At 49.2% G+C, this 20,921-nt stretch overlaps 1 protein-coding gene across 1 annotated transcript in view; it reads left to right on the top strand.

Moving 5' to 3' along the window:
- ZNF618 (zinc finger protein 618) overlaps positions 1 to 20,915 on the top strand; it is a gene marked incomplete at its 5' end in the record, with an annotated part of 41,223 nt that extends 20,308 nt beyond the window's left edge. The window contains 2 exons of the mRNA XM_010189585.1: positions 18,088 to 18,189; positions 19,252 to 20,915. Coding sequence (XP_010187887.1) covers positions 18,088 to 18,189; positions 19,252 to 20,765 — 1,616 coding nt within the window. The remainder of the gene's footprint in view (positions 1 to 18,087; positions 18,190 to 19,251) is intronic.
- Between the last annotated feature and the right edge of the window lie 6 nt (positions 20,916 to 20,921).

Raw genomic sequence — 20,921 nt, 5'->3', positions numbered from 1 at the left:
TTCTCTACACCCAGCCCCAATCCTTGTCATAGTGAATGCAGGTACCTGGATCCTTATCTGAGTAACCTGACATCTTACTGCCCATAAAACAGCAGTTCCTGTTCTGTGTGGCAAACACTTTTTGGATGAGTTTGAGTCCCATCTACTGGCAGAAGGTCCCTCTCCCAGCAGGGCATGGTGGAGCCACAGAGAAGAAAAAGGACCTAAGCTGCTGTCCACCTCATGACTGGGAAAACGTCCTTTGTATTAATGAGAAAGAGTCTCCACAGCCCCTTAAACTTCCTTTTTGGTGAAACCTGGAAGTTTGACAGTGCTTTAAAAATAGCATCTGCTGAAATGTGCAGATCGCTTCCTTGTGCCGCCTCTGGAGCTCGGGCAGCCAACGCACAGCTCCCAGCTCTCATGGAGCGTGGCGCTGTTCACTGCTGAGCTAAGCAGGGTCCTGAAAACAGTGCCACGACCTGATCCTGAAAGATGGAATTGGCTCGTTGCAGTGTGTAAGCTGTTAATCATCTCTGATGCTGTAAAGCAAAGAAAATGCTCCTTGGTGGTGGTCGTTTTGCTGAGTCTTGACTTCTGTACGGGTTTTCTGTACTAAATTCCAAAAAATATGTGAAGGCCAGCTTGTGAAATAGTCTTTTTGAAAAGTTAACCATTATAAGCCTGAACCTGGAAAGGAAAAAGCCCCAAAAAGTGGTAAATGCATGCACTTGGGCTTGCTGCTGTCCTCTCCCACCACGCACAGCAGGAGCACACAGAGCAGCGTTTGAATGGGAGCTGTGGTGACGTGGTTGGTGTGTGACCACACGTGTGTGGTGTCCCAAGCTTTTGGAAAACCTCTGGGACAACCTCTACCTTGGTGTTCACAGCATAATCTAGCCTTGACGTGGTGTTTTAAGACTCTACGGGTGACTCCTTAGTAAAATGAAGAACTCGTGGTTACCCCACGCGTAGGCCAGGAGGGATGAAGGAAACTGCAAGACTTCAAGGAGAAAAAAAATGATTATTTACTTTAAATATCTTAAAATAGAGCCATCAAAATCAAAAACCAACATTTGGAATTGACAATATTTGTTGCTGCCTGAACTTGCTAGACTTCGGGAATGCGAGACGGCATTTAAAATTAGGTAGGGAATTGGGAAATATTTTTAACTTTCAAGGCTGATTGAAGCTGTATAAATATGTCTCAGTTTCATCTGCCACATCAGGTAACTATGACTGTTATGAAGTTCCAGTGGAACAAATTATATATAGCATTTACCTTTTTAAAAGGTCAGTGTTTTTCATTCATATTTACACAGGGAAGCTTTTTTTTTCCAGCAGCGTTGATTGCAGACCCGGGAGAGAGGCAAGGGAAATAATCTTCTTTTTTTGAATTGGTTCATGCCAGGCTGAGGTGAGATTGAGACCGAAAAAAAAAGTAAATTTCAATTCAGAAGTAAAGTTTTTTGTAAAAATCTTAGAAGTAAAAAACTTTAAAGGACATAGCGCATGTTTAAAATGTGTTCCTTAGTGGGATGTTCAGAAATGACAGACGTTGTAGTCTGCAATTTCCTATCTTACATGCTCTATTTCTTTTCAGTGAATCAGTTCTAAGTGCAAACCATTTTTCAGAAGTGCACTTTGTTTTCCTGTGTATGCAGCACTAGGAAAGTTATATTTAGCTGATGAAAATGTGCCCTGGTGAGACCGCATTTGGAATCTTGTGTTCAGTTCTGGGCCCTCAGCTCAAGAAGGACAGGAACTGCTTGAAAGAGTCCAGCAGGGCCACAGAGATGCTGGAGGGAGTGGAGCATCTCCTGCTGAGGAGCGGCTGAGGGAGCTGGGGCTCTTGAGCTTGGAGCAGAGGAGACTGAGGGGTGCCCTCATTCCTGGGGATCCATTGGGAAAGGGCAGTGTCAGGAGGAAGGAGCCAGGCTCTGCTCTGGGATGGCCAATGCCAGGACAAGGGGCAATGGTCCCAAGCTGGAGCACAGGAGGTTCAAGCTGAAGATGAGGCCAAAGTTTGTGAGTGTGAGGGTTATGGAGCATGGCCCAGGCTGCCCAGAGAGGTTGTGGAGTCTCCTTGTGTGGAGACACCCAAAGCCCTGGCCGTGTTCCTGTGTGACTGCTCTGGTGATCCTGCTCTGGCAGGGCTTGCACTGGGGGAGCTTTCCAGGTCCCTTCCAACTCCTCATATTCTGTGATTCTGTCATAAGCAGCATCCTGCGATATATTGTGGCTCCTAATTCCCATCCAGTTGTAGCACAGGACTATTTTGGACAGAAGGATAATTAGAAATGCCTCATTCACCACTTGCCACATAAACCCAGTATTTTTAGCATGTGCTAAACAGGGTAGCGTCTTAAACAGAAATAGGTAGGATGCCTTCCTTGCCTAGCAGCTGAGCAGAGCTACCGGTGCGTTTTAGGGAAAGCAGCAAAGAGGCAGAGTGCAAACCAGCGTTAAACTCGTGGTATAAATCTCTTCTGAAGCTTTGTGTGGTGGTGATGGGAGCAGACGCGGTGTCTGCTCGAGTCCCCTGTGCAGCGTCTGTTGCAGCAGCAGGAGTTGGGTTCCCACTGTTACCCTTACAGTACCGGCTCCTGAGACACGCAGCAGCGGCTGCTGCCAAATTTGGGGATGAAGCAGTAGCACTGCGGTGTTGAGGCTGTCATCAGCATTACCGTGCGTCCTCGAGACTTGAGCTGATGGATGGTCTCGCTGCAGAGTAAGGGTGTTCTGGTCCTCAAACTGCCAGCCAGTCCAAAAAAGCTGCTTTGTGCTGGAAGTGCAGGTGGTTGTGGTGCTCGTACAGGAGGAGTCAGCTGGGTGTGCTACAAGCACTGGGATCTTCCTCCTTCTCTTGTTCTCTTCTGCTCTTCCTCTGAGATCCAGTGATCACAGAGCACATCTGAATCCAATTGGATTTCTCCTGGGAAGATGTGACTTTTACGCTAGGATTTCTGGTGGGTGAATACAGCTTTAAAGCTTAGGGCATAATAATTCTTGAATGTTGATTACAGTCAGATGTCAGCACAGCAGCCCCCTACGCCTCTGCCTCCGGAGCTGCACCCAACAGCCTCATAGGTTCTGTCAGCTGGACCAAAGCACAAAATACAAATCCCATTCAAGTGGTTCATCTCTTGGTAAATCCCTTTCTCATCTCATTTTGGGAACAGTACAGGCCTGCTACTGCTGCCTTTCCATTGAGCTGGGAGGCCCAAGCTAATGACCAAGTTTGAGAAGTGAGGGAAAGGCGGGGGAGTTGTTGCTGTGTGAGCTCCCACAGTGTCCTAAGCTGTGCTGGCCAGGGGGCAACACAACTGCACATGCATGGAGCTGCGCTTTTCAAAACAGCTGGAAATGATGTGGCCAGATGAAGGATTACCATCTCAGGGCAGTTCTCACCATTAGAAGAAGAGTAACATAAAGAAAGGCTTCAGTTAAGAAATTGTCACATGAATGAGAGTGGCTGTGTCCACTGGGCATTTGCATGGAACTGAGGTTTCCACGAATGAGCTGTTTATTTCTGGTGCCACAGGCATTTAAGTTGTTCCAGACTTGTCATGTTGAACAGGCAACTTGCAGACAGGAAGACATCTGGGTTAAAATAACCGCTCGGCAGCAAGTCTCTGCGGGCAAAACCTTGCCAATTGCCCGAGAGCTCTGGGACGAGAAAGGATGTTGAGACAATACACGAGAGAGCATTGCGGCAAGACTGTGAGCAGTTGGTGAAACGGGGAACAGGCAGTTGGTGAAACGGGGAACAGGCAGCCAGTGACACGAGCTGCGGATTGCGGTCTTCAAGCACAGACTTTGTGCTGGGCTGGGGCTGGGCAGGACGTGGTAACAAGAGTCACCTATGTATAGGCAGAAAAAGGTGAACTACTGTTTCAGTTTTGCCTGGAGAATGTGTGAAGGGTTGGCAGATCCCCAGAGCAAGCTGAATTGTCGTTGATCACTCGATCTGTGATGGCTGTGGGACTGTTCTGTGAGGAGCTGGCCTTAGTGGAGCTGACTGTGCTGAGGCAGGGACGTTACAGTGCATGGGTAGCAAAATAACCCGTAATATAAAGACCAGAAACATCCCAACAGACTTTCTTCACTTAAAATACCATAGTAGCAGTGTTTACCGAGTGACCTGAACTCCTGTTGCAGACTGACAGTGGTTTTCACCTGTGTAGAAAGTCAGGCATACAGAGGAGACGATGTTAGCGCTTGTGGCTGGGGAAGGACTGTGGCTGGAAAGCAGCCACTGAGTACATTGAGAACCCACTGTGCTGTGCTAAGTGGTGTGTGCCACTGCTGTGTGCCTCTTCCAGATCGAGTGGACTGCTGAGGGAATGCTAAAATGCCAGGTTTTGGCCCTCAAAAGCTTGCTTGCCTTTAGGGTGCTGAACAAGCCCTTGAAAGCCTGAAGCCATGGGATGGTCCAGTGAGCATCCGTGTGTTCAGCGATTACAGCGCCTCCCAAAGCAGAGGCAGAGAGCACAAACAGTGACCAAATGGTACCTGGAGGAGTCTGCTCTGCTCAGCAGCTCCATAGGACCAGGTTAGGAACCTGCTTCAGTTCCAGATCCAGACCTCATCAGCTGCAGAGAGCACTCATAGTGCAACACTGGGTAATAGCCAAGTGTTGAACCATCAGCAGTGTTCTGTATTCAGCCGGTGCCTTCCATGCATCCCCTTTCCATAGCATGGTCTTTGCCATCATCCATGCCTTCATCTTTGTTCCTTACTGGCTGGCCCTGCAGCTGAAGCCCTCTTCAACAGCTCAGGTCTTCAGGATGTTGAAATATTTGGCCTGAAGGCTCACTGCGCTTGGCCCATGCAGTTGATGAGTTAAGTTTTCCTTCCAAGCCAAATTCAAGTCCAGATCTGTCAGCCCTGAGAGCCTCATTCACTGCTTCTGCTCCAGAGCACCGCGAGGTGGATGCAGACAGCTCCTGGTTGACCAAGGGCTCATCGAGCATCCTGGTTTTCCACTCCTTTCGGGTCACACCTTAAAGAGAGGCAGTCTGTAAGGTGTGCCCCACAGAAAATGTGCATTCTCAGCCTGAAGTAACATGTGCTGCTGAGGGGCTCTCTCCTTTGGTGTAACATCCAGCGAGGGTGGTGTTTTACCCTGCTTTTCCTTCCCAGCTTCAGTTTGAGTGAATCTGAGAATTTGCATCTTGGACCCCCCCCAAAATAAAGCATTTGTAAAAGGTTTCTTGCCCCCTTAGCTTTTTGTTTCTGCTGCCTCTCCCCACTTGTCTGTTTCCATTACTGTAGCATAGGGCGTATGTTGAAAACTCTGGACGTTTCAAAATGGGAAGGAAAGGCACAGATTCCTTCCTAGCCATGAGAAACTTAGCAAGACACTGAGAGAGGAAATTCACAGCTGGACGTGTCGTAATTTGCAATGAGTGGAGCCCCCTGTCCTGCCCCAGTTCAATCTGGAAATGCAGAGTCGGGATGAGGATCCCTGAGCAGACGGACAGAGCTGTGTAGGGCCCAGCGAGGTCTCTGCCAGTATCAGTCTTTAAATCTCTCTCTTTTTTGCAGAAAAGTACCCTGATTTCAAATCCTTTCCGGCTTTTACAAAGTTAAGTGTGGTGGGTGTCTGTGGTGCGCAGAGACGGGGACTTCCACCTTGCAGCCGTGCTGCCCTGCCCTCAGCATTTGATGTGAGTTAATGGGTTTTTATGAGTTCACGTGTCAAGGAACAAATTGCCTCACCTCTGTGGCTCTCGTTTCGGATTTAAATGCAGCAGAAATCCTTTGGGATGTTTCTGTGCAGTATGAGGCTGTTAGACCATTTAGACTCGCTCACAGCCTTCTGGGAGCTACGTTTTGTGAAATGCACCTGTAATGCACGTTCTGAGAGACCAGGGCTTGAAGACTGAAAATGAACCCCTGTTTTAAGTTACATTTACACCCAGGAAAGCTCCTCTTCGTGGCTCAGCACCTTCGCAGAGACAATTCCCTTTGGCCTGCGAGCACAACAGGACCCAGGGCACTGTGGTGAGCAAGAAGGGAGGCAGGAGGTGGTTTGGGATGGAGGACGCACGTCCTCTCTGCTTGAGATTCTGCCCCGCGTCCTCAATGCTTTCACCAAGTGCTGTGTGGTCACTGCTTGGCTTGCGTCTGGATTTTAGGGGTGACGTTGTCCGCGCCAACCTCGTCATCCAGGACCACTTTCCCTTACTGCAGGACAGCCCCGAGTGCTGCACCCTGAGCACTCACAGGGACGGAGACCTCTTGTTCTTTCTGTGCTTAATAAATCCAAGAAAGGAGTGGGAGTGTTGTTCAGAACATGGGATTTTATTGGAGGAGAAATCAAATTAGCACCAACAAGTTGAACAACAGTGATACACTTGGGGCTCCCCTTTTTAAAGCACGCTTCATAGCACCTTTTTACACAGCACCTCTTGTATTGTCTGCAGTGGATGTAAGTGACAGAAGTTCTGTTTTCAAGAAATTTCCACTGATTTTGGTGCACAGTGACACTTTTCTAGGAGGTGACTGCTGATTCTAATGTATTGTTTCATGGGTTGGTGTCAGAGGTACAGGAAGATGCAGTTATGCTGTTATTAAAGCTAAAGCCAGCGGAAACACTGGGTGAAAACGCTGAGACGTTTTCCCTTGCAGCTCTTCTGCATTTGTTTCCCATCAAAATGTGGACAGAAGCGTTGAAATGTGGGTCTGTTCTGTTAAGGAAAGAGCTGCTTGTCAGTGTCGAGCTGGCTGCGGGGTTGCGCTCCTGCACAGGCAGCTCGGGGCGTTTTCTGTTGAAACTTTCTGTTAAAAGCTCTCAACTCCTGCTCGCTCCTGGCCTCAAACCAGGCTCTGCTATTTTCTCTGGCTTAGATGTGGCAATGGGAGTTAACATGGGAATTGGAGTGATTTATTTAACCTAAGCGCAAACGCTGGGGTTTTTTTTTTTCTCTGTCTTGGCTCATACAGCCTGCTGCCTTATTCTGCAGCCCTGTGCACTGGGAATATATAAAACACTAATAAAAATGTCTAATAATAGCCCTGGGGAAAGATGTTTTAAATTGTGCAACCAACTGTGAGCCTTAGTTCTGTGTGGCTCAAGAGGCAGAGGAGGCCTCGGCAGCTGCTGGTGCTTTGGGTTTCTATAAAGGTGTTTACTGAGCAACCAGTAAGGGTGACGTGATAGCATAGTTCAGAGCGGAGGGAGACCTGGCTCCCAAAGCAGGTTGGCCTTTTGGGGAAAGATGTTTTTGGGGAGGAGGAGTGCGTTGTGCTCAGCACTCAGGATAATATCTCTTCTTTTTTTGAGGGGGAAGGCTCTTTGGTGCTTGACAGGGGAGTGAAATGCCGTTGCCCGGGGATGTTGCAGTGCTCAAGTCTCAGACTGAGCTTACAGTAAGTGCCTTGGGAAGGACGTTTGCAGTTCCAGCGGCACCGCCTGCTTGCAGCAGATTTGTTTGTGCTCTCCAGTGCACAACCCCTCTATGTGATGGGAAGGCTTGGGAATAAGAGCCAGACTCCACTGAGGTGCACCTACTGTGGAGCAGCCCTTTTCTGCTGGCAGACAGGACACATTCCGTGTTATTTCCTCCTCCTTCCAAACTTTCTGATGTTTTACCTCAGAAGAGCCTCAGAGAGGTCAGGAGCTTGGGTAGGCTCAGTGTGATCCTCGACCTGCTTCAGAGAGGATGGGACAGCACTGCTGCTTCAGAGATGGGTCTGGGGTCTGCTCCACTGCGTGGCCAGCGGTGGAAGGAGCAGGGGCACAGCAATGGCCAGCACGGAAGGGGACGGGCAGGGAGGAAGGAGGGACCAGAGGGGGAAGGTGAGGATGGGGGGTGGACAGATAGAGGGGGAGTGGCATAGGCGCTATGCAGATGTATTTGCTAAATATATAGATATATAGATGTATAGATGTATAGATGTATAGATTTATAGATGTATAGATATATAGATATATAGATGTATAGATATATAGATGTATAGATATATAGATGTATAGATATATAGATATATAAATAAATACTGTGCAGGCTGTATTTGCTCAACGTTTCACCCTCTCCCTGCCTCCTCTGATGCTGTGTTGACCGATCTGGCCCACACAACACCGGCCATTTCATGCACAGATTTTCTGCTGCCAAATTTATGCTACGAGATTGGAGAAGGCTTCTGAACAGCACAGAGCCAGAGAGACTGCAGGGCTAATGTGGGAGCCTGAACTCTCTGAGAGTCCAGTTCATGATTTCTTACCCTTTTGTGAAGACTTAGGGCCTGTTTGCAAACCTTCTGCAGCACAGCGTGTGCAGCTCAGCCACGTGGCAGAATGTGGAGGGCAGGAGATGCCCAGAGCACAGCAGCTGGGGGGTCAGGCAGAGCCATTTCCCTGTGCTACACAGGCTCTCCAGCTTTTCCTGCTTCTGCAGGAAAGCACATCAGAGCTGTGGCTGAATATGAACCCATGGGAGAGCTCAAGATGTATCCCAAGGCCTGCAGGAAACACAGCATCTCTGACTGCTGCCCCAGCTTCACGGCTCTGAAGGTGGGCAGAGGAATGGTAGCAGCCTGACATTTCATCTTCTGAGACCTTTAGCAAAGTGTGAGTGCTGGGCTTCGAGTTTAGAGTTGAGCATTGCAGGATTTCAGTGACTTAATGTGAGGTTTTTGTAGGCTGCACCAGTGCCATTCAGTAGCAGAGAGGCCACCGTCTGCTCCATGCAGGCTGCAGGACCTCGTGCCTGGGTCACAGCCTGGGCAGCAGAGCAAGAGCAACCAAAGCTGGGGATTTCAGACTGGACATAGGGAGGACTCTGAAGGCAGCCTCTGAGCTCTGCCTGTCTCCTTCCACCTTTCCTGGCTGTGTGAGGTGAGCTTGGGGCTGTTTTCACACCCTCCCTTCCCATCACCCGGCTGCTTTAGGTTGAGCAGTGGTTACTGGGACTGAGCTGACAAAACAAGGAGTGGAAAGGACACCTGGTGAATTTGTCCTCCACTTCCATGAGATGCAAGTGTGAAGGGAAGGTTGTGTGAGCATGCCCAGCGGGAATCGGTGAGGTTTTGGGATGACTGGGACTGAGCTGACAAAACAAGGAGTGGAAAGGACACCTGGTGAATTTGTCCTCCACTTCCATGAGATACAAGTGTGAAGGGAGGTTGTGTGATCATGCCCACCAGGAATCGGTGAGGTGTTGGGATGATGGAGTCCACGTCTTGCACCAGCCCAGGAGGGCCCAGGGCTCTGGGAGCTGTGGTTTGGGTGAGAACTGGAGTCCCAACCTGCAGCCTGAGCAAACCACAGCGAGACACCAGCTGGCATCAGCATCTTTAGCGTCTGGTCTGCTCAAGGGAATGCAAATAGAGGAAGCTTGGAGAAAGCAGAAACTGGGGCTGTTGGGGACCACAGGTGTTCTCAGGGGGGTGGTGTGGGCACACAAATGGGTCCCAGCTTGCCTTGTACCACCACCAGCAAAGCCAAGAGGGAAAGGAGAGGTTTTGTGGTTGGAGCAGTCACGGGAGGATCTGTGTGCCCCCTGCTGAGGTCAGACCAGCTGGTGGAGAGCAGATCCCTGCTGGGTGCTGCAAACCTCAGTCTGAGCAAGAGGAGAGCTGAGGTTCTGCCTGAGAAGGAGAAGCAGAGGTGCTGCAGTGCTGTGGAGGGGGCTGTGCTCCCAGGAAGGAGAAAGGGGCACAAGTGTGGCTTTGCCAACTTTCCCAATTAACTCTACCTTAAGTTGCAAGCAGAAATCGAAGGGGGGAAGATGTATTCACTGCGTACCAGCCCAGATGAGCAGTTCTTATCCAGCAGTGGCTTTTGCCTGGTTTTAGGTAGAGATTGGCTCTTTCTGTTCTCCACCTCCCAGATCCCAATCTCTCCTGGCTCTGATGCATCCATCCCACCCTCCTCCCAGCCTGGCTGCTCGCAGCTCCCTGTGCTGTGGAGCATAAGGGGCTTAGAAGCTGAAATCTCCAAAGTCTGAGGGTTGAGAAAGCCCTGGGAGGTAAAGCAGGTTCATTCCTTCCCATGGGGATTCTGCACATCCTCCCAAGCATCCCTTCCCTCCTCCCTGGGCAAGACTTTTGAATTGTCGGATGAATTTAAATTTTATCCTTAGTTTTAACTTAACTACTTTTTGTTCGTGGCAAACTGTAGGCTTCTATGACTCTGCCTCGAAAGTGTTTTGAAAATGTTTTAGCATTTTCAGAATTCAAAATTAGTTTTTTAAAGTAAACGATGGTTTTGTTTCCAGAGCTGGACATTTCTATGGGAAGGCTTTTGGAAATGGGGTGAAAATCAACAGGATTTTCTGAGAAGAATCACAAGTGAGACTTTTCAGAGGTGCACCGAGTACGCGATGTGTTGTAGTGGCAGAGGAAGGAGCTTGAGGTGGAGAACTGTGGAGGCCTTGGTGGTCACTGTGTGGTGGATGGAGATGGAGAGAAGCCAGAAACCACTGGTCTGGAGTGGAGTCAGGCAAGGGGAGAGCTGGAAGAAAGACAGCACAGCTTTGTGGTGATAAAATAGCTGAGAATATAACAGGAGGAAGGTAAAGCAGCTCAGAGACACAAAATAAGCTGAGAAGGAAATGGGAGGATGTAGTGAAACAGGAGAGAAATATTAATGTGAGAAATGTGCTGCTTGGAGAGTGCTGGGTGTTCCTGATTTGCTGCCCAGTGAGGTGCCCTGTAACTGAGCTGAGGGGAAGAGCTGTTCTGGTGGCTGCTTGGAAACCTGCTTCTAAGGTAACGGGGGTTTGTGAGCTTGTCTGGGAGCAGAGGAGAGTCCTTGGTGGCTGCTCCGCCACCTCTTGCTCTGGCCAAGGTTAGTACAGGCAGAGATGGCAGAAGGGAATCCATTTGCCTGCTTATGTTTAAGTGCACACGGGGACCTGAAATTGTCCCAGGGAACCACAAAGTGACAGCTCTGAATGTCAGAGTTCTGCTCTCCCAGCTCTGTTTTAGGGGAAGGGGCTCCAGCAAAGCAATGGAGCAGAGAACAGGGGTGGTGGGGGCTTTGTGAGCTGCTCTGGCTGCAGCACCCGATTTCTTCTGGCCCTGCCAGGAACCTGTTGGCAGCATTCAACAGGCTCTTTGAAGTGTGAATTCTTTCATTAGCTTAATCAAATGTTAATTGTGACACTTGAAAGGGGAGGCAACCCACTTAGTATGAGGCATTTCCATCTGAGCAGTCCAGGCTCCATAAGCAGCGGAGGCAAATAGGTAATAATAATAATCATCATCATCATCATCTGTAACACAAGTCATCTGCCATCGAAATATGTATCCCAGAGGGATGGTTTGCACCCATGTGGGGTCTTGTCCTCTCTGATAGTTACAAAAGGAGTCTAAACAATTAGATTACATTGTCCTTCTTGTGGCATTTTACCACAGCTGACTGTGTCACTGCTGGTGACTGCAGCAGAAACAGCCAGTCCATGGTAATCCTCCCCATCCTGACGTTCCTAAATGTGCTGCTCACCTCCCAAAGGCTTCCCGTGTTTCCACAAGTGCTGGTATTTACGTACAGTATTTCCAAACGTCATCGCTGCAGCAAAACACAGGAGTAGCATCACAGGAAAACCCAGGAAGTCAAATAAAGCACCGAGCACAGCTCCTCCAGATGGAGCTGGCGCTGTCGTTTCAGAGGGCTGTAGGTTCTGTGGGCAAGGCACAGCGAGGGGTTCAACCTTACGGCGTATAAATACAGCTTGTACAAACCACGTATGGTTTCTTTTCTGTTTTTCCTCGCAGCTTTCTGTAGCCATCTGATGAATGTGGGCTTTGCTACCTGGGACAGACATCTTACAGATTATTGCCAAGTCAGGCGTGTGTTTTGGTTCCGCTTTCCTGTATTTTGGTTCCTCTGTCCTGGATGCCGGTGCTTTTGCTTACATGCAGTAGATTTCTTAAATTTCATTGATGCAGAATGTGCTTTTACCTTCGAATAAAGATCCAGGTTTCTGGTATGTTGTAGCAATAGGTCTTGCTCTCTGTGCGTGCCAGGCATTTGTATGTGAAGTTGTTTCTATACCAAATGCTTGCTTGCATTTGTCCGTTCTGTTGTTACAGAGCAAAATGCCACAGCATAAATGGTGCCAGCGTGCTGGTGTACCTGGAGGTATAGAAACAAACTGCAATGTTAACATATTTCAGCCACTGTAGTTTGATATTACATCTGTCAGCCAATGCACTCAACTAACGCTGTTTACACGAGCAACTGCAAACATTGGCTATTAGGTTAATTCAGTGGAAAAAATGCACTTTCAACGTACTTGTTAGATCAGAACTGAGCGTGTCTTTCAGCTCACGAGGGAGTTCTGCACCCAGCTCTTTCCTGACTCCAGCTCATCCACATTACTCTGGCAACACGGCTCTCCTGCTCTGCTCTCAGCCTCCTGGCACAGCTCTGGTTCCTGTGCTTCTTCCCCTCCACCTCTGCTTAACCCCAGCGTCTTGCTGCCACCAAGCCCTCCCCAGGCTCGCTGCACTTGGTGACAGCCACAGGAAAACCAAGCTGAGTTCCCCATGGCACTTCTCCATGCCCCAACCTCTGAGCGAGAGGATTTTCCACAGCCCGATGCTCCTTGTCTTACTCAGGGAAGGCAGCAAAGATTGGAATTGGACAGAACTGGATGTAAAATTAATTCACCGCGCTTTGCTTAAAAAGAACAAGGATATGCTTAACACAGCCTGCAGCAGGCATGAGCTAGTCACCCCAGTCAGTGCATAGCCTCTCACATCTTTGGGCAGGTTCACCGAGATCCCCCCCGCACACCCCGGCTTCATTTTAGTGCCCGAGCTGTCCCCTTGCCATCACGGGCCTTCTCATGGCAGTGAAGTGAAGCATGTGGATAAAGGCCTGAGCCCGGCCCAGAAGCAGTGATGTGCCCTAGCGCTTTCCCAAAGCCCGAGCCCCAGCTCTAAGGAGCTGCTGTGACCTGCACACGTGGGCTGAGGTGACGAGGACCCGGCCCCACGACACCGCCCCACTGCTGTACAAACTGAAGTACGCACGTGTGCTGCTTCCCTGCATACTCTGTGTAATTCTTCTGAACTGATTTCTCCCAAACAGAGCCTTACACCTGTGGAGCTTGTGGAATCCAGTTCCAGTTTTATAACAATCTCCTGGAGCACATGCAGTCCCACGCAGGTAAGCTGGGCACTTCGACTCGCTTAAAGCGGAGAATTAAATTCTGCGCTGATGCCTGATGTTGACCCCGTTGTGTGTCAATAGAGCTTTCTGTGCTCACCGTTTCCAAAGCCCCACTAATTTCACCTGCAGCAAAAATAAAAAGATCCTCAAAGGCTGGAGCACGTAGCAGTGGCTGAGGGTATAGCAGAAATGTTACTCCTTTCATAGGAAGAGAGGAGACGTGCCATGCTAGCACAGAGCACATCGAACTACTCATTCCCTTTATCCAGAGGTATCTAGGGAGTACTCGGTGCATAAGCTTTGTTGGGTCACTCCTACAGCAGATTAAATCCCTCCTCCTGCAAAAGGCGTAGATCTCATTGAAGCAAACAAAGCAAAAAGGCTTGCAGGGCAGCAGAGCCTTTGCCTCCACCAGTCCTTTTCCGTGCTTGTGTCTCCTGGAGTCCTGCAAAGGACTGAGATGTCTTCTCAGAAGAATTTGCCAGTTCATCAGTTGTGTTCATTTCCTGCTCAGCTGTCTACAAAGGAAAATCCCGAGTAGTTCCACTACTTTGCTTCTAAGCCACCTTTTTTGTTTTCTATCTCGGTTCGTAAGAGATGTTTTTAAAACTTCAAAGCCGAAGCTGTTTCAAAGACAGCATTCAGAATATTAAAAAATGGGGGGGAAAAGGATTTTTTTAATATTGGCAGAATTTTTTTCTTCTATTTTTTTTTTCCTCTTGACTGAAAATTCGAGTGAATTAACACAGGTTTACAACTAAATTCACCTTAGGCAGACTTGTGCTCCCCGACACACAGCTGCTCTGCTGAGATTCACGTTCAGTGCTTGCGTTTGCCCTCACTCTGCAGGTGAGCCCTGAGTAGAGAGGCACGGAAGGGCAGGTGGCTTGAGGATATGCATATTTTCCATTCTGAAACAGTAATTCTAATCAAAGTTCTTATCCTGTTCTGTGGTTTAGTTTTAGTCCTTATTTTCATGAGTGTCCCTTGAGTTCATCCATTGCGGTTCCTCGGTTCCAGTTCAGTTCTCATGGGCGAATCTTAGTGCAGGCTTTGTGTGTTGTTCAGCAGCTGCTTTATTGCTCATCTTTGTGATGTTATTAATACATGTTGATTAATTAATAGATATTGATGAATAGGGTGCTTTGTTACAAGGTGGTATGAGCTTTGTGGATGTTACTTTCTGTTAGAGAAGTGGTTGATGTGGAGTAACTGGGCTTCACGTTACACCGAGGAGCGGTGAAGCCCTGCTCAGGGTAGTGGCTGCCATCACTCTGTGGTGCTGGGGTCTGCTCTTGCTGCTTGTCCATGGCAATCTCTGCTTGTCTCCAAGCTGCGTCCTGACCATCCCGTTCTTGCTGTGGTACTGAAATGCCGCATTTTGAGTTACAGCTCTTGGTGACACTGAGTAGAGGAGCTGCAAAGGAGGGACCCAGGCTGAGGTGTCAAAGGGGAGGATGGCCACTCACTGTTGGAAATTTTAAGCTAGTGCTGTCTGCAGCTTCATCCTTCTCTATTCTTTATGAATGACCCATGGCCTCTGGGTTTGTTCACCTCGGTTACTTTGGATGCAGAACAGGGCTGGAGGAAGCAGGTATCCGTGATCTGACTCATGTAACGTCAGCTGAGATCCCCTCTCTCCAACTCAGGATTACTCCTGTTAAGCTCTGTGTTTTCTCACCTCTCCCTGCTCTGTAAGTCGCTGTCCTCTGCTTGGCTGCCTCCCCCAGTGTCTCACTGGTACAGTGACAGCAGGCTTGTCCGTGTCTTCTTGCAGGGCTTTCTCCAGGCCTCAGCGAGGCTGCCCGCTGTGAAAGCAGCCGTGTGGGGCTGGGACTTCTCTGCACAGAGCTTGTCGGTCCTGTGCTCTGCCTCTTCCTCTGGAGGCCACAGCAGCCCTTCCTCCAGATCTGTGCGGGGCGGGATGAGGGCAAAACAAAATGAGGAGGTGTGAAAGCCACAGCCAGCTTTGGTGCGTGTCCAGTTCTGGGTGTTGGACTTCAGCAGAGACACAGTGGAGATTGCACAGGACTTGCAGTTTCCCTGGTCATAGTTTGTTGGCTTTTAGTCTCTCAGAGCTTGAGGATTTCCATAGCCAAGAAACAGCGTTGGCACAGCATTTCTGAAGTCTGGGGGTCTGCAGTGCAGTAGTCAGCAGAACTGGTGGCGTAGAACCCACATACTGGGAACACTGGCATCGTAGCCGTTCATACCAGTCTGTATGCCTGGCTCAAGGAATGTTTCATTATCACAGAATCACAGAATATCAGGAGTTGGAAGGGACCTCGAAAGATCATCCAGTCCAACCCCTGCCAGAGCAGGATCACCTAGACTGGGATCCACACTATTATGTGGATGCAAAGCTATATGAAGCCCATATGGGTCAAATACTCCCTCAGTTAATGTGTTTGGGAGTCCAGTTTGTCTCACTGTATCTGATGCAAAGGGCTCATCTCTTCCATCTAAATGTGATGCATCCACTGAGCTGCTCTGGCAACAGGGAACTTGCTGCTGGCCTCAAGGAGCAAAAGCAGGGACATGCTGGCTCTGAAGTCATTCAGAGGGCTGAGCCTGGAGGGTAGAAGTTAATAAGGAAAGATTATAGCTCCATAACGCAGCCACACAATGAGAAGAAGCAATTAGAATGTAAATGGGAGGCTGAAATGCAGAAATAACAGAAGAAACCAGGCAAAGGAATCTGTTCTGTAATTACACTGTACAGTGTACAACTTTGACTCCCTTCAGGGTACTTTGTTCAGGTCGAGTGCTGCCATATAATGCCCTGCCTACAATCTAGAGCTAAGAAAATGAAAGGACGGCTAGGCTGAACCTGGATTAAAGGACTGGAAGCATGAAGAGAAGTTAGAGAAGCATGATCTGTGTAGTTCACAGGCTGCCTGATAAGGAAGATGAGGCTGAAATGCGCAGATCTCATTAATGCCATATTGAATGCCAGAGGATATTTGTACATAATAAATCCCTTATTATTATTAAATAGATAAAAGAGTTGGGGGCATGAAATATAGAGGGTTTTTCCCCTCACCAAGACAATAAATGCCTGAACCATAAACAAAGTTAGCAGGCAACATCCATCCGTTTTCCTTTGGGAACAGACATTTGGAGCTGAGGACAGTGGTGACATGAGCTCAAGAGCAGTTGGTCTAGGCAAATGCTAGGGCAAAAGTGATGTGTCGTATCTGATCTCTGGCATCCACTGGAGCACCTCCTGCTCTACGTGTCTCTTCCACCCCTGCAAAGCCTGACCTGGGTGCACACAGTCCTTGAGGCAGACCCTGGCTCTGTCGTATCCTGGGTTGCTCTTAGGTACTGAACCAGTCCGTGGCCAGCTCAGTGCCCTGGTGCTGTGCAGTCTGTGGCTGTTGACCAGCAAGCTTTGAGGATGCCTCAGCAGTTCACATGCAGAGCTGCTCAAATCTGAGAGGCCTTGCTCCTAAGGGAGAGGGCACTGGAGCTCCATCACATCACTGCTTGTCTGTGGATCCTTGCTGATCTCCTCTCCCAGGTCATTCCACATGTGAAGGAGAGCAACTTCACCCTCTCCTGTTTGTTCTGTTGGGCAGCCACTGTGCTGCCCAGCACCAGATCAGCATGGGCTGCAGAGCAAAGCACCTGCGAGTGCCTTAGTGAGGCATTCCTCTAATTCCTGCTCTAATGTCTGGAGTGCTGGGGCAGGATTCATTTCACTGCATGCTGGTGTGAGATGCTAGAGGTATTGCCGCCTGAGCTGGTCAACGTGCACTCCCTTGATAGTGGAGAGGAAGTCATTGACTCCAGGTGAGTTCAGAGCACGATGGATCTTACACTGCAAGAGGCTTCTATTTCTGCCTGGGTGAATGAATCACACTTTGAAGCCTATTTGCACCACTGAGTGTAAAAAGAGCCCCAAGGGGCCACTTTGAAGAATGAAATGTCTAATAGAGATGTTCGAAATCAGGCGAGATGAGTCCAGCTGTGATGAGTAAAGGACCTGTTTTGTCTTCTTTGTTTTTAATTCCATCTTTCAGCCTGGTCATCAGTCTCTCCATCTTTCTCCTTCCTCTTCCACCTCTCTTCATTGTGCACTTTATTGTTGCTTCACAGCCTGTTTCAGAGCACAGCTTAGTACTGAAGCATACTAAGAAAGAGAAAATTTCCTCTAGAGAGCGGGGAGAAATTCTTGGGGCACAGGAGTGGAAAGAAGATGGATATGATACAGAATTTACTGATCTTGACTGCATTTCCTTGAAAGACCCCATCAGAGTGGCAGCCAACGTGTTTAGCCCAATTACATGTGCAGAAATGAGAGCATGAACACAAAGACCCCAGGGCAGGTGATATCTTTGCAGCCATAGTGAGGAATAGTTTTGATCACACTCCAGAGACTTGGGTTTTTGCTTTCTTGTTTCCAGTCTGAGGCAGCAGTGAGCAGCCCAGGAGGAGATTGGCCCTCTCTGCAGTGGGAGGAAAACATATGTAAAGATTGTAATGAGATCATTAGATACAGAGGAGCTGAGCATAGCTTGAAAAACAGAGTACTTAACAGTAAGGAAAAGGGCAGCCACCTGTGGTGCAGAAAGAGGCAGTAAGGCAAAAGAAGGATAAATGTTTGTTACACCTCCTTTCATTTCGAAAGCAAATTGCACAAGTCGGGCTTGCACAAGGAGCACTGCAGCTCCAGCTGATTGGGAGACATTTCTCGAGGTGTCCTGATAAGCATCAATGTCACCGGTGCACAGAAAAAGCCGCTGTCATTTCGGCCACATCTGGGGAGGTGATAGGTTGCAAGTCCAAAGCTTTCAAGGTACTGTGCCATCTCACTGAAAACTGCTTAAAAGCCACAGAGAATGGAGTAGGTCGGTGTCACCTTAGTTAAGGGAACCATCAATTAATGCTGAGCAGATGGCCACTGTTTCCCCTTCTTTGTGCTTTAAGCAATATTCTCTTTCGCTTCTAACACCTCCCTGTCTCTTGCCCCACAGCTGACAACGAGAACAATATTGCCTCTAGCCAGCCCCGATCACCTCTAGCTGTTGTTGAAGAAAAGTGGAAACCACAGCTCCAAAGAAATAACGCCAACAATAGTACGTAGCGGTGTTTGCTCTTCTGTCCCGGGCTACCTGTCCGCTTTGAGCTGTCAGAGAGGGTGCAGCAGTGATGGGCATTGCACGGGGCCTAACTGCACTTGATTTCATCCAGAATTCAGGTACCGTCCTGCAGAGCACAGCACCCGTCCCCATTACAGGATGTCCTGAGGAGGCAGTGGGAGAGGTTTTGTAAGGAAGAGGCATTTGGGAACTGCTAGGAAGAAGTTAACTTCTGATCCAAGGTTCGAGTTCCTCACCTGGGGTTAAAGGATCAATCCAGTTGTCGTGGTGTGGCATAGACATAACCTGTCACTCCCTGTGCTGGCAGTGTCTGGCTTCATCCCCAGCTCGTCCTGTGAGCTCGTGCTTCACCACGGGAAAAGGTGAAACACATCCCTGTGGGAAAGCAGTTCCAAAGCACTTGAGCTGAGCAGCCTGGGGAAAGGGTGATACAAAGCCATGGTGTGTTTGTGTCCCGATACGGCCAGAAATGACATTCACATTGCCTGAAATCAGCCACAAAAAGTGGGGTTCCTGGAGTTTAGAGGAAGGGATGGAAACGTGGGTTTCAGCACTGTTTGAGGTGGTGGAGGAAGCAACTCCTCTTACAATAACTGTCTCAAAGAAAAGGCTCACAGCGCAGAAATGGAAAGATGTCCAGCTTTCCAGCTGAGCTAAGCTATGACCATAGACAGAGATAGTGAATGGCACAAGTGATTGTAACTTATCTCAGCAGTTCCTCAATGAACTCAGAGATGTTGGTTAAGGCACTGGGTTGTGAGTAGATGGTGTGTGCTCTGCCTTAGTCCCCACACCAGGGAAAGCCTGCAGATACCTCCTTGCTGCTCTAAGCAAGAGCAAGGCCTGTCCCTGGAGGTTCCTCTGCCCAGAAAGCCTTGGGGGAAGAAATCCAGGCTTGGAGATGTCTCTGCCATGATCTAAGCATGTTCCACCTCTTTGGGTCTCTCTCAGAATTGTTTTGTGACTTCCTCCTCTCTCCCATTGCAGAGGAGCGGTTCTCATCTGGTGCTTTCTCTCCCCCCTTCTGTTTCACTGCAGCATCCGCGAGTGGTTCAGTAGGGAACAGCGCGATCCCAGAGAAGGAGCGGCAGAACATTGCCGAGAGGCTCCTGAGGGTGATGTGCACTGACCTCGGGGCCCTGAGCGTGGTGAGCGGGAAGGAGTTCATCAAGCTAGCGCAGACCCTGGTGGATAGCGGAGCTCGCTATGGTGCCTTCTCTGTCACCGAAATCCTGGGCAATTTCAACACGCTGGCTCTGAAGCATTTGCCTCGGATGTACAACCAAGTGAAGGTGAAAGTCACCTGCGCCCTGGGCAGCAACGCTTGCCTCGGCATCGGTGTCACTTGCCACTCGCAGAGCATCGGCCCCGATTCCTGCTACATCCTGACAGCGTATCAGGTGGAAGGCAACCACATCAAGAGTTACGTCCTAGGAATTAAGGGCGTAGACATTCGAGATAACGGTGATTTTATCCACCACTGGGTGCAGAACGTGCTCTCGGAGTTTGTCATGTCGGAGATCAGGACGGTGTACGTCACGGACTGCAAAGTCAATTCCTCTGCGTTCTCCAAGGCAGGCATGTGCTTGCGGTGTTCGGCCTGTGCCTTGAACTCGGTAGTGCAGAGCGTGCTGAATAAGCGAACGCTACAGGCTCGCAACATGCACGAAGTGATCGAGCTCCTGAATGTCTGTGAAGATCTGGCGGGATCCACAGGCCTCTCGAAGGAGACCTTTGGCTCCCTGGAAGAGACCTCGCCCCCGCCTTGCTGGAACTCGGTCACCGACTCCCTCCTGCTCGTCCACGAGCGCTACGAGCAGATCTGCGAGTTCTACAGCAGGGCCAAGAAGATGAACCTCATCCAAAACCTGAACAAGCACCTGCTCAGCAACCTGGCAGCCATTCTGGCGCCGGTGAAGCAGGCGGTGATCGAGTTGAGCAACGAGAGCCGGCCCACCTTGCAGCTGGTACTGCCCACCTACGTCAAACTGGAGAAACTCTTCACTTCCAAAGCTAACGACGCTGGCGTAGTCAGCAAACTCTGCCACCTCTTCTTGGAGGCGCTGAAGGAGAACTTCAAAGTTCACTCGGCGCACAAGGTAGCCATGATCTTAGACCCTCAGCAGAAGCTGCGGCCCGTCCCGCCGTACCAACACGAAGAGATCATTGGCAAGGTGTGCGAGTTGATCAACGAGGTGAAGGAGTCCTGGGCAGAAGAAACAGAATTTGAACCTTCAACCAAGAAGCCTCGGGCAGCAGGGGAAGCCACGACAGCTCAGGAAGAAGATTGGTTTGGGAAAAATGAAGTCTATGATTATTTGCAAGAACCTCTCTTCCAGGCCACCCCTGACCTGTTTCAGTACTGGTCGTGTGTTACCCAAAAGCATACAAAACTAGCCAAGCTAGCCTTTTGGCTCTTAGCAGTGCCTGCTGTTGGTGCCAGAAGCGAATGTGTAAATATGTGTGAGCAGGCTCTCTTGATCAAAAGGAGACGGCTACTCAGTCCAGAAGACATGAACAAACTCATGTTTTTGAAGTCCAACATGCTTTAAGACTGTCTTTTAATTAAAACAAAACTTTAAAACACTGTTCCAAACAAAGAAAAAAAAAAAAAAAGAATTTTAAGTTCTAAACACTGTGGACCTCATTATGAATGCCCCTGGAAACCAAGTGCTTTTTTATATATATATAAAAATATAAATATATAT

The sequence above is a fragment of the Mesitornis unicolor genome, unplaced genomic scaffold (genome assembly GCF_000695765.1).
Source record: "Mesitornis unicolor isolate BGI_N332 unplaced genomic scaffold, ASM69576v1 scaffold16458, whole genome shotgun sequence".
Taxonomy (NCBI): Eukaryota; Metazoa; Chordata; class Aves; order Mesitornithiformes; family Mesitornithidae; genus Mesitornis; species Mesitornis unicolor.
The sequence above is the reverse complement of the archived record's forward strand: the minus strand, read 5'-3'. Positions and strand labels throughout refer to the sequence as shown.